The following is a 12909-nucleotide window of genomic DNA, read 5'->3' as shown; positions in this document are numbered from 1 at the left end:
GTCTTTCTTTAAATAAACGAATATTCGGGGAAAAAAATTTATGAGCTCAAATATTCGAATACAATGTTTTTGAAAAATGCCCATCCCCTGTAGACACGGTATCAGGCAGCTGTTTTTTAAACTGTTGATCTGCTTATCCTCATTTCACTTGTATCCATATTATAGTGTGTTGATTTGGATATTTTACTCTCAGAATAATGAGATGTGTTAAGTGACAGAACATAAGTCCTCCAAAGATTGTTATGTTGATTGGTGTTATTTGTTCAAAACAAAACAAAACAAATTAGCAGCAAAACAATCATAGTGTACGACTGTATCCAGCCAGTATAATATGAAATTAATTTTAAAAATTAAATTAAGGCAATAGTTCACCCAAAAATGAGAATTTGCTGAAAACTTACTCACCCTCAGGCCATCCGAGATATAGAATAGTTTGTTTGTTCATCAGGACAGATTTAACATTAAATCACTTGCTCACCAATGGATCCTCTGCAGTAAATGGGTGCCGTTAGAATGAGAGTCCAAACAGCTGAAAGAAATATCACAATAATCCACAAGTAATCAGCAGCATGTTTGTATGAAACAGATACATCCTAAAAACGAAATGGCCTTCTCCAGTGAAAAAGTAATCTCGTCTGTATCAAGAGAGATATATTTCTCTCCTGATTCAGATGAGATTATTTTTCAAGCACCATTTACAAGTAAAAAAAAGAGTCCAAAAAAGCTTTGAACTAATATGTCAGTGTATTTTGATGTGAGAGGACAACAGGGAATGGACGACTTGAGTCGTGGATTACTGTTTGAACTCTCATTATGGCGGCACCCATTCACTACAGAAGATCCATTGGTGAGCAGGTGATGGGATGCAAAATTTCTCCAAATCTGTTATTTTATTATTTACTCATGTTGATCCAAACCTATGTGACTTTATTTATTTTTGTATTATATTTTTTAAATATTTGGAAGCCGATTACAAAAACAGTTTGGTTACCAACATTCTTTAGAGCATCATCTTTTGTGTTCTACAGAAGAAAGAAAATCATACCGATTTGGAATGACATGAGGGTAAGTATAAATTAAGTTTTCATTTCTGCGTGATTTATGTCACTGAAGCTTGACTAAAATGTGTGTTGAATATATATAAAATACATAAATATAAAATGTTTTATATTACATTTAATTAATTATATAAATATAGAAATACATTTCATTATATTATCAAACATTTATATGATATTATTAAAAATGATTAATTAACAAAGTATTATTAAAAATATATATTTTAAAAGTATTAAAAACAAAAAATTCACTGTATAAATAAAAAAAATCTAAATATTTAATATATTTATGTAAATACATTTTAATAATAAATAATTACTTATAATCATATTGTAAAACCAGTCCTGCCCATAAAAAGTCTTAATCCGATTCCTTTAAGTACAAATTGGAATGCAGGAGTGTTGATGACCCAGGGAGGTCATAGGCAATTGCTATATTTACCAGCTCAGTAATATGATCTCTAGCATTCTGGATCACTCTGCTCATGCAATCCTTCCCTGGTCCTCTCACTCTGGAGCTACAGCCTCCAAAGCAACACGCTGTCCATGGAAAATGCTACTGGTGAGCCTCTTCTCCAAATGACTCGCTCTTTTCTTTAACTTTAAGCTGTTTTGACTGCTATCCAATGCTGTGAGGTCTGTGGGGGAGAGCGCGTGACATTCTCAAGTCATCAGTTGTTATGTTCTCTATTGTTAGCCGTTGAGCGTAACCAGGACCTGGATTGTAATGGAAGTCTGACATTTAAACTGATGCCTAGGAATACTGAACATTTGTAAGCGTCGTTTTAAAAGATGCTCTCATATACCTCTTTATTAACCTAGGAATGAGTTGTCATATATGCTTTTATATTCTTATTATTTGTCTAATACTTAGAGTGCTTATATATATATATATATATATATATATAAAATGATAATTTTTAAATGAATAATTTTTTAATTAAGCTGTATATATCATTACATAAATGCTGCCTTCACCAAATACCCCCCCCCCCCCTGTGTTGTCTTTTTAGGTTTGAGCAGTGAACGGTGTAGGTGAGGTATAATGAACCAACATCTCTGTTTTTCCGTCCACTAGAACCGAGAACGGCTCTACTTACAGTAGGTACCCCTGAACCTAACACCCACCTGCTAGTGCACTTTGCACACATGATACCAAGAGAGAGCTGTGGCACTTACAAACAACATACAGGGTTGCTGTTTGTCTCTGGAGATTTTTAGGGTGTGTTAATACAGTGCAAGTTATTGGATTCATCTTTTGAAATAAAAAAAAAAGCAAACACCAAAGCAGTTTTTGTGTCTATACACCTGATTTGCAATTTTAGTTGCTCACGTTAATCCCCATGTTTTCAATTTCATTGTCTCCTTTTCATAGACAGTGGCCCTAATGTCAGTCTGTTACAAAATCTGTGTTCCACATTCCTTATTAAGGTTGTCTACACTCACTGTAAATGATTTAAAACCTGGAATGACATGCTACCTTTAAAATTTGGTCTGATGTTGTTTTTCCAGAATAAATAAGCTTTGAAAATTCATGCCAGACCAGTGCAAGTGTGATTCGCATAACAAAGCTGCGGATATAAAAGGTAGATTTTGAGTTTGGTTTGGCAGGCCTGAGTATTGTTGAGAGGCGAGTCTTGCCAGATTGCCTTTGGTCACAGGAGGGGTGTCAGTTTGGTCACTGAGCTATTATCTGCCCACATTTCAGGGTAAATATAGCTGTACCCAAGACTTTGCCTCAAGTCTTCAGCGTATTGTTTGTGTTGCTAACACAAACACCTGCACAATTTTTTGATTTTTTAGGACGGTACGGTGTTTTGGTGCAATATCATGGTGGCTTCCTGGAGACCAGTTCTGATATTTGAAGTTATACAGCACAAATCACAGCAAAACTGTTTTCAGGATTTTTTTATTGACCTTTTGATTAGGGCTGGGTTTTGACACAAATTTCACGATTCGTTTCGATTCTCATTCACAAGCTTGTGATTCGATTCGATTACCAATTCGATTCAATATCGATTATTTTGGATATACAGTGGGGCAAAAAAGTATTTAGTCAGCCACCAATTGTGCAAGTTCTCCCACTTAAAAAGATGAGAGAGGCCTGTAATTTTCATCATAGGTATACCTCAACTATGAGAGACAAAATGAGAAAAAAAATCCAGAAAATCACATTGTAGGATTTTTAAAGAATTAATTGGTAAATTCCTCGGTAAAATAAGTATTTGGTCACCTACAAACAAGCAAGATTTCTGGCTCTCACAGACCTGTAACTTCTTATTTAAGAGGCTCCTCTGTCCTCCAGAGTCAGTTGGTACTACATTACTATAATATTGAAGGTTAAAATTGAGTGATTTGTTAAAATTACACTTAAGGAAGTTTTTAAAATAATAAAGTTACAATTACATAATATTTCTACTTCAATTTGTTAAATTTTTTATATAAATGGTGGCTGTCATAAAAACTTGATGGATTTATTCAAACATAAATTAAACATTGAAGCAATCAAATTTATAATGAATATGTTATATGTTGCATATATTTAGCAAAATGCCCCTCTCTACAGTTTATTTTTCTATCTGACTAATGAGTTTATGGTCACGAATATGTTTTTCTGAGGTAAATGTGACATTACGTGACATTGTTTACAAGCCGTTATATTGACGTCTTTGCGCAGCTGAAACACTGATTGAGCGATTACATGAGACAGAATACGGATTGTAAAGTTGTACTCTTTCTTTTAACTTTGGATGTTAAACTGAAACTTGTATTAATGTGGAGGAGATGATCAGTTCGTCTGTTAAACTGAGGCACTACAGCGATCACTACAACGGCATTTATTGCTTGAATACTGCAATACAATGTACAGAATTTGAAATCTGAGACTTTGTTTCATATTAAAAGTACCAAAGCACAATGCTTATTGTGATATATTGGATGGGAAGTGCCCTTCAGTGTTCCGTCCATTAACTGAAAACAGGCTAGAATAATCGATTCTTGGGATTTAAGAATCGATATCGTTCCGAAAAATGAGAATCGATTAATATAGAGATATCAATATTTTTTACCCAGCCCTACTTTTTATGCTTCTTTGCAATTCTTAGTGCAGTTTGCTTTCTATGCATCAGAGAAAAAGACAAAATGTAATGCGAGGCTAACATTTACATTTAAAGTCACATTGTAAGAAATTAAGTCACAACTGTTAGAAATAGTCACAATCATCTTTTTATTTTTTTACTCTGAGGTGGAAACTGACTTTCATAGCTTTCCAAATGTTGAAGAGCTAAAAGTAGGTGAACTGACGTGTTAAATGTGAATGTTAAGGAGCATGAATGTGGTGGTGTGCACGTAATGACAGCACGTCTATCAGCATGAATGCAAGTGTGGATGTCTGTCAGGCATCACGGGGCTGAACCACGTCTGCTTTGATAAGTCCCCACCTGTCACATGCTCACAGCCAGAGACACTCCCACAGCTTAGACCCTGACCACTGACTAAACCCCCATTGACTTCCTTCATGCTGAATCAACTGTATGTGAGAAATGTTAGTATTGTAACACTGTGTCTACACCGAACGCGACAATTGTTGCGCCGCGCCACAACAGCTAAAGTCTGACAAAGTGACCGTTGAAAATCATTTGAAATTTGTGTCCGTACGTAATAAATTTCCAGTGTAGACCACATCACTGATTATATACTGAGTTCTATAGTGTTCTATTGAGTTCTATTTTGTCGCGCCGCTCGCGTCCGGTGTAGACACAGTGTAATACTAACATTTAAGAAAAAACACACACAAACTCTAGTCTCATTCTACTAAAAAGATTAGTTTGGTTAAAAATGGAAGTTTCTTTATTAGTAGTAATTAATATTTCTCACAGAAGATGACTACAGACAACAGAGCCTGCTTCTATGATTTGGCTAAATAGATTAAGTGTATTTATATTTATATACACTTTATATACACAAAATTGAGTGACGTACAGTTTTGTTCAAAAGTTTTTAAAAATATTAATACTTTTTATTCTGTAAGAGTGCATGAAATTGATCGAAAGTGGGATTAAAGTCAAATAAATGCTGTTCTTTTGAACTTTCATTAAAAAAATCCTTAAAATATGTACAGAAATGTTTTCACAAAAGTATTAAGCAGCACAACAGTTTTTAGCATTGATAATACATTACATTTTTAATTTGCATTACATTAAAAAAAAAAGAATTAAACAAATATTATTTTAATAATGTAATATTTTAAATATTGCTGTTTTTATTTAATTTTTTATAAATACAGCCTTGGTGAGCATAAGAAACTTCTTTAAAAATATTTTAATACTGACCCCAAGTTTTGTAACGGTATTGTATGTTAAATCCCTTGTAAGTGTTTTGTAATGATCCTGTAGTAACAAGAAACTTTCTAGTGATCTCCTCATATCAAAAGTTTTTTTCTAGAATATAGCTTATTCTCAAGGTTCTTACTTGTAAACGTAATTTAAATATATTTAATATTATTTTGAGTATTATAAATATAGAGTAATAAAGATAATACATTATTATCAATAATAGTTTAATAATATTAAACTGTTAATGATAATAGTTAAGTATATCCATGTTAATGAATTAGAGCGTTCACACTGCACACGGTTGCGGTCCGGTGTTGTGCCCATTTTCGACCCCCTGCCAAATTATTACCCCCCCACCTAACCTTAAACCTACCAATACTAGGGGGGTAATAATCTGGCTGGGGTCAGAATTGGGCACAACACCGGCAGTGCGTTCCAGGAACGGCATGTCTGCAGCAGTGCAGTGATCGTTTACGCTTACGAGTCTATTTTTGCTGTGCTCAACGCACTGAATTAAAGTGACAGTGCATTGTTCGCAGTAAAAATTAACATGGATTGACACGGAAATGTAGTAATTTCACAATAAATTGATATAATTAAAGTCTACTGTTTAACAGTCAACACGTGGCTTTTTGGCTAGGTTTAAAACAAGGAAAAGTGCACTTTTAGATAAACAAGGCAACATAATAGATGCACTAGTAGAAAAACTAAGTTCTTTAAGACCTGCGGGATTGCTTGTAATAAAGATTTAAATGCAAAAGAAAAGGCAGGAGAATTGACTGTTTCTGTCAGTGGAGAGTTTTAATTTTAAATGTTTGTGATAGCCTATTTTAACATAAGAAAAGTAGGCTATGCTGTGTTTAAATGTGTTGCCACTTGCTTGAGCAACTTTTTATACAAACCTAGAAGTCAAATACATGAATAATAGGCTACGTTGTTTATATTTATTGAGTTTAAACTAATGTCTATGAAAGATTGTTACTGTACTGTGATAAAGGAGGATCACAATGCTGAAAAAGCTTTTTCAGTAACAACGTTTGGATTTGAACTCAAAGTAATGGATAAATGTTGTGTTTGTGGTAAGTAGCTGCGTATCAGTAGCGGACTGCAAACATGTCCTGTGTGAAAGCACAATGCCTCTGCACCGCATACGTAACGCAGATGGACTGTATACGCACTGCAGATGGAGTATGTGTGAAACAGGCGTAAGCATAGATGCCGGAGCGGAGAAGTTACATTGAAGAGTAGCAAGCAAACATTGTCCGTAGGATAGAAAGTAAGATTATGAAGCCTGGGGAAGACGCACTAATTGATAAAGTACTTAAAAATAAATGCCGCTGGGTGTGAATAGAAGAAATAGGCAGAGATGGCAAGCCATTTGTCCCCACTGGATGCAACAAATGCCTCGTTTATAATGGGTTTTAAGGATATTGTCTCGTCGCTCCGGGACACGGCATCATAATATGGTAAGGGGCGTAACATTTCCTTCACACGCTTGAGGTTTTCGACCAATCACAACGCACTGGATAGCTGGCCAATCAGAGCACACCTCGCTTTTCAGACCGATGAGCTTTGTAAAAATCAACGCGTTTCAGAAAGGCGGGGCATAGAAGAGAAACAATAATGTACAGTATGTGGAAAATAATGTGTTTTTTGAACCTTAAAGGAACACGCCACTATTTTTGAAAATAGTTGCGATTTTCTAGGCCGACATGGCTAGGAACTATACTCTCATTCCGGCGTAATAATCAAGGAACTTTGCTGCCGTACCATGGGTGCAGCAGGCGCAATGATATTACGCAGCGCCTGAAAATAGTCCCCAGCTAGGTAACTTCCAACGTGGCTGGCACTAAGTTTGTGTAGTTGCATATATATATTTAATATATTTCCATATCGGCCTAGAAAATCGCAACTTTTCATTTTCCGTTGGTCTTAGTACACGATGTAACTACAGAAGAATCAAGTTTTGAATAGGAAAAATATCCAAACTCTTTGGTCATTTTTGAGCGAGATGCTAACGGTCTAATCAGATTCAATGATCTATGCTAAGCTGCAGCTAAAAGTGCTACCGCCAGACCCGGAGATCGGTTGAATGGATTCAAAAACGGTAAAACTCAACTGTTTAACTCTAGGGGAGTTGAAAAATGAGCTTATTTTCAAAAATAGTGGCGTGTTCCTTTAAACCGCATAAACACGTTTCATTACACCAAATACACAAAATAATGTTCTTTTTAGCAACTTTATATGACCCCTTTAAATGAACGTAAACCGAGGAAATCTGATGTGTGTGTCAGAACCATGCATTTGGTCTGAAAGTGAGAGCAGCTGGCTGTCTGTGTTATTGAAGAACAAAAGAAAAATCACTCTGCTCAGATTTGCTCTTGACTGAATAACTTGATCTTTAATAAGGATTAATCTATAAATATGTCGTAAAACTTGAGATAAATACTGCTCAGCATTAAGCAAAATTAACAGTCTCACGCAGGTGCAACATGCAGCGTAGGTTTAGTTTTGTGCGAAAACATGAATGAAGTCAGAGTGCTGAAACAAATGAAATGAAAGAATGTATGAATGATTTAAATCTATGAATGCATAAGGGAGAACTGACTGTCTTCAGAAAAGTTTCTATGATATTTGCTTTTCATCTTCCCTCTGTGTAAAGCCTAATAAAGCAGTGTTTAAAAGCGCAGCGCTGCTTTGTTTACAGCGTTTACCGATGAAACCGCTCTATTGCTGCTGTTCCAGAAGCGCCACCTGCTGTCAGACAGTGGAGTTACATTTTCATTCAGTCTGTCTGCCTTTTAGTTCTGACCAATGCGAAAATCGGATTGATTTTTTGTTGTAAATCTTAACCTGTAGATGGAATATAAACTATTGTGCATTCTAAAAATCTGAACACTAAAATGCATATAATTTATGATTTTGATCCTTCTCTTAAAATGAGTTAAAGACTGAAATCATTTCCTAATTCTTTATATATTTATTTATTTTTGGTCAAATCTAGTAGATAACATGTTATGTTGTAAGTCACCAAACCAAGATTTTTTTGATTGTTTAAAATCCGGCCATCATTTTTAATATTAATATTTTAGTGTTTATACAAGCAAAAAGTGCATAGTGCTGCTAATTTTATTTATTGTTTGTTGGTTTTTGACATTAAACAGTAACTTTATTATTTTTCCTTAAATTATGTTAATAATAATAATTTCCTGAAAATATGTTTTTTGTGTTGTGTTAATTTTGATAATCCATTGCATATTAAAAGGGTACTAAAACTAACCCCCACAGTGTCAAACTGACATAAACTAAATGTCTTCTACTACCTCTTTTTTTAGACTTTTTTTTGTGGTATTACAGGGGCTTGAATATTAAGGATCTTTCTCAATACTATATGCTAGGGTTCTTTTGGCTTGTGGGCAAAGAGAGGGAACACAGTGTGAAAGCAGTGGACAACTGTCTTAAGAGTTCTCGTCTGATGAAAGCATGTTAGTGTCGGTTTGCCATGTGCTTTGGACTGCCTCCAGTGTGCTGCCTACCCTAGATCTACGTGTTGAAATATTGATGCATCTGTGAACGCTGCACTAAGAGAGGGAGAGGGAGAGAGAGTTTGCAGCGAGACAGATTAAAGAAATAAGAGCCATCACACTGAACCCAGCACGGATCAACAACACCAGATACTTTTATTTATTCAGATGCTGCACTACCTTGTGAACAAGAGCCCGTCTCTCCACAAGAACAAACTGTGCCGCGTAAACACATGGCCCGGATCTGGGGGCTCTCTCGTTTCATTCAAACAGCGGGGTCTTCAGTGCTGAGCTCGGGCTGTACCACCAATCCAGGCCTCTCTGAAAACAATGGCACTCATTTTGTTCAGCATGTTCTTCATTCAGGGTCCCGTGCTTGCAGCGAAGCCCCCGTAGGTTGCGTAATATGCACCCCTCGCAGTGTGTATGCTGTGTTTGGACAAGAGTCACATGCTGCTACTCATCAAATATGTTTTCAGGATCAAGCGCACAAAACACAAGAGACCTCAGGGCATGACACATCGTCATTCAAAATTCGTAACCAGTATTGTTTATACCCTACAATTTTTTACTGGAATTGCCCAACTGAAGAGAGAATTTCTTTCCCTAAGGCTGAAATACACACATAATGAAACCGCCGACCTGAGTGTGTGGGATTTTGAGGCATTTTGGAGTTTGTTGGTAGATATAAGCTAAAATGATTAATCTTATCAATCTCATTTTATCAGTCAGTTTAGATGTCACATCAGTTGGGGCCACTTTGACAAAAGTGTTTGTTTTTTTCACTTTCACATACAAAGTGTTTTTCTCACTTTCACATAGAATGCATATACAAATATTTTATATTTATACATAGCAGCTATGGATGCACAATATCCATTGTGTACCGTTTTGGTTATCAGCTGATATTAAAGTTTTTTTTTTTTAATCTGTATTAGCTGTTATTGGATATTTAATTGTTTATTAATTGTTTTATACATCTTAATTTAGAAGTAAACGCTCACTTAACCGAAAGCCTACTGTATCATATTTGATATGCAAATTTCTAAGGCCTCTGAATTATCACATGATGGAAACTTTGCTGAAAAACCTGTTGCTCACAATCTACTAAGTGCTATCAAAATAGCATATTACGTTTTGGCCATATACTGTAAATATCAGCAACTACACCAAATTGCATATTTTTTGCTCAGTTTGGGCCTCTGAATAAAATTGGGGTGTTATTTTTCTTTCTCGAGTATAAGCTCCATTTTCTCCTATTATATATTGTACTATATGAGCCATAAAAGCCTAATGTATGAAATATGGTACTCACATATGCAGACTTTTTTTTTAGATCAATATATGTCAGGCTTTACAGGGTTAAGGTTAATCTTTAAAAACCCTAATAATTTAATAACACTGTTAAATGTAATCGTTAGCGAGTCTCAAAATGAATATCTATTTTTCATACTGTACATTATAATGTTGTGATGCCTAAATTCACTTATATTATTAAAAACTATTTATTTTAGTTTAGTGTTTCCTTTTTATTAATCTAGACACAACAGTGTAGAATTTTTATAAACAATTTATTTTAGTTTAGTGTTTCCTTTTATTAATCTAGACACAACAGTGTAGAATTTTAATATCTGATATTTAACAGTTATTAAAACTCACAATGTAATGGAAGTAGTGAGTGACAGATCTTTTCTTCTGTATTGTGACATATATCCAAGTAAAATGGATTATCAAAAATAAAATAAAAAAAATGTTGGGTAGGACTTGGTTCAATCTACTGGTTGTTGATTGGATGTTGCAGTCATTTGTGTAAAAAAAAAAAAAGGTGGGGTTTAAGTGGATGAAATGATTGGAGAAGTCCAGCAAATGTCACCAGTGAAGTCTGTCATTTCACTGGAAGATTCAGTTATTACATTTTGATTGAAAACTACAAGGTAAAAAAAAACAAAAGAAGAAAATGAAGCATGCATCATGGATGAATTGTTCACAATAAGATCAACAACATACATTAAACAGATTTTCATTCCATGCCGACTTTAAACTGAAAATAATTACTGGTTTATCTGTACTGGCCAGAATTTTAATATCACTGAATACCACACTTTTTCTCCTTTCGTTCACAGATTCCATGCAGCCTGAAATTGCCTTACATCCAGCTGAGCTGACAGCATGTCTCGTGTCTCCTCTACAGCGAAGCGCTATACTGGCTCTTCTTATACCAGTCACTACAGCTCATATGGCTCCTCCCTGACTCCATCGCTGGGCTCCTATGATCGGGAAAAGTTGCCCTATAAAAGCTCCTCCTCAGGCTACTCCTCATCAAGCTACCTGAGCTCAAGTGCCAGCCGCTCCCACAACTACAGCTCTTCGTTCGAGCCGGACCGGGGTCGACCTATCACTCGCACCGATTTGCTGGGTGGCCGGCGCAGCGAGAGCCTGAGCCGCACACCGGCAAAGGGCTATGGCTCGGGCCTCAATGGAGGCTCGGCATACAGCAGCTACAGCTACTCTCCGGCCCCTACCAGCTACCTCTCCACCTCACCCGTTTCCTCCAGCATCTCTCTCAGTCGCAGGAAGTCGGTGAGTCAGTGCGATTTGACGCACGATCTATCAGCTCTGGGCCTGAGCGAGACATCCAGTGGCAGTGGCCTGAAGCAGTCCTACCAGAGCCGAGGCACTGATGTATCTGATACCTATGGCCAGCTACGCTCCAGCTACGGCCTCTCACGGAGCTCCACACAGGACAGTCTTGAGGGCTATGGCTCGGGCCTCAATGGAGGCTCGGCATACAGCAGCTACAGCTACTCTCCGGCCCCTACCAGCTACCTCTCCACCTCACCCGTTTCCTCCAGCATCTCTCTCAGTCGCAGGAAGTCGGTGAGTCAGAGCGATTTGACGCACGATCTATCAGCTCTGGGCCTGAGCGAGACATCCAGTGGCAGTGGCCTGAAGCAGTCCTACCAGAGCCGAGGCACTTATGTATCTGATACCTATAGCCAGCTACGCTCCAGCTACGGCCTCTCACGGAGCTCCACACAGGACAGTCTTGGCAGCAGCGGCCTGAAGAGCAGCAGCAGCCGATTCTCCTCCAGCTGTCGCTCCACCTCACCAGTCAGAGAGTCTTTGGTAAGAGCATTCATGTTTTCTCGTTGGACAGTAGACATCAAGTTTGTTTTTCACCAATCCTATTTGCATCACTCTCCTTTCTTAAGTGTTACACAAGAGCCCTTCGGCTCAGAGAGTTTGTGCTGAGAGGTGTAAGGAATGTGTAACATTCAGCTGTTTCAAGTGTCTCTTATGATTATAAGTGAACTCATCTTAGGCAGTTGCAGATAAAATTACTGATTTGGTCACATATATTTAGAATAGCATACTAACATAAAAACCCTACGACTAGATAGGGATATATGGCTTTGTGTAATTATCAGTAACTGCAATATACAGTCAAACCAAAAATTATTCGGACACCAGATAAAATTGTTTATGTTTTTTTTCAAGTGGGTGCAGGACACTATAGTTCATTTATGTAAGTGAGTGATAGCAAAATTAAGTATACTGTGACATATTATCCCCAAAAATTCTTCATACAGTGGACTACCAGTAAAATTGATAAACATTTGGGACCAAAAATTATTCAGACACTTTGACCTGACCATGTTTTGCTTAAGTGTTATCTGACATTATCAAGATGAATTTATTCTGACACAGTTTAACTCTTCTTAAATAGTTTAACTCTTCTTTTAATAGTTCTTGTCATATTTTATTATCTTGTCATATTTATTACCATTTTATAAACTATAACAAAGACTATAGAATACCCAAGATGTGTCACTCGTTATCAGTAATTATCAGTAACTGATTTTTGCAAAATTTTGCAGCCCCACAAACAAGCACAGCAAACCTGGAGCTTTTTTATCGCAGTCACAATTTTTATCTTAATGAGCCCCCCCCCCCCCCCCCCCCCCCGCCCCCCCCCCCCCCCCCCCCCCACCT

The 12909-nt window shown here is 36.8% G+C and overlaps 1 protein-coding gene across 7 annotated transcripts in view; it reads left to right on the top strand.

Annotated features, from left to right (window-relative positions):
- The window catches only part of LOC107597556 (ubiquitin carboxyl-terminal hydrolase 2-like), a 28594-nt gene that overhangs the window by 1051 nt on the left and 14634 nt on the right, over positions 1–12909 (top strand). The window contains exons 1-5 of one of the 7 annotated variants that reach the window (XM_016288683.1): positions 1383–1620; positions 1756–1831; positions 2072–2159; positions 11040–11373; positions 11671–12042. In XM_016288683.1, coding sequence (XP_016144169.1) covers positions 11086–11373; positions 11671–12042 — 660 coding nt within the window. In that variant the 5' untranslated portion in view covers positions 1383–1620; positions 1756–1831; positions 2072–2159; positions 11040–11085. The other 6 variants (XM_016288681.1, XM_016288680.1, XM_016288682.1 and 3 more) reach the window with 6 other exon arrangements.

Source organism: Sinocyclocheilus grahami, unplaced genomic scaffold, assembly GCF_001515645.1.
Source record: "Sinocyclocheilus grahami isolate Dianchi unplaced genomic scaffold, SAMN03320097.WGS_v1.1 scaffold233.1, whole genome shotgun sequence".
NCBI lineage: Eukaryota > Metazoa > Chordata > Actinopteri > Cypriniformes > Cyprinidae > Sinocyclocheilus > Sinocyclocheilus grahami.
Note: the sequence above shows the minus strand (reverse complement) of the source record. Positions and strands in the feature narration are given on the sequence as shown.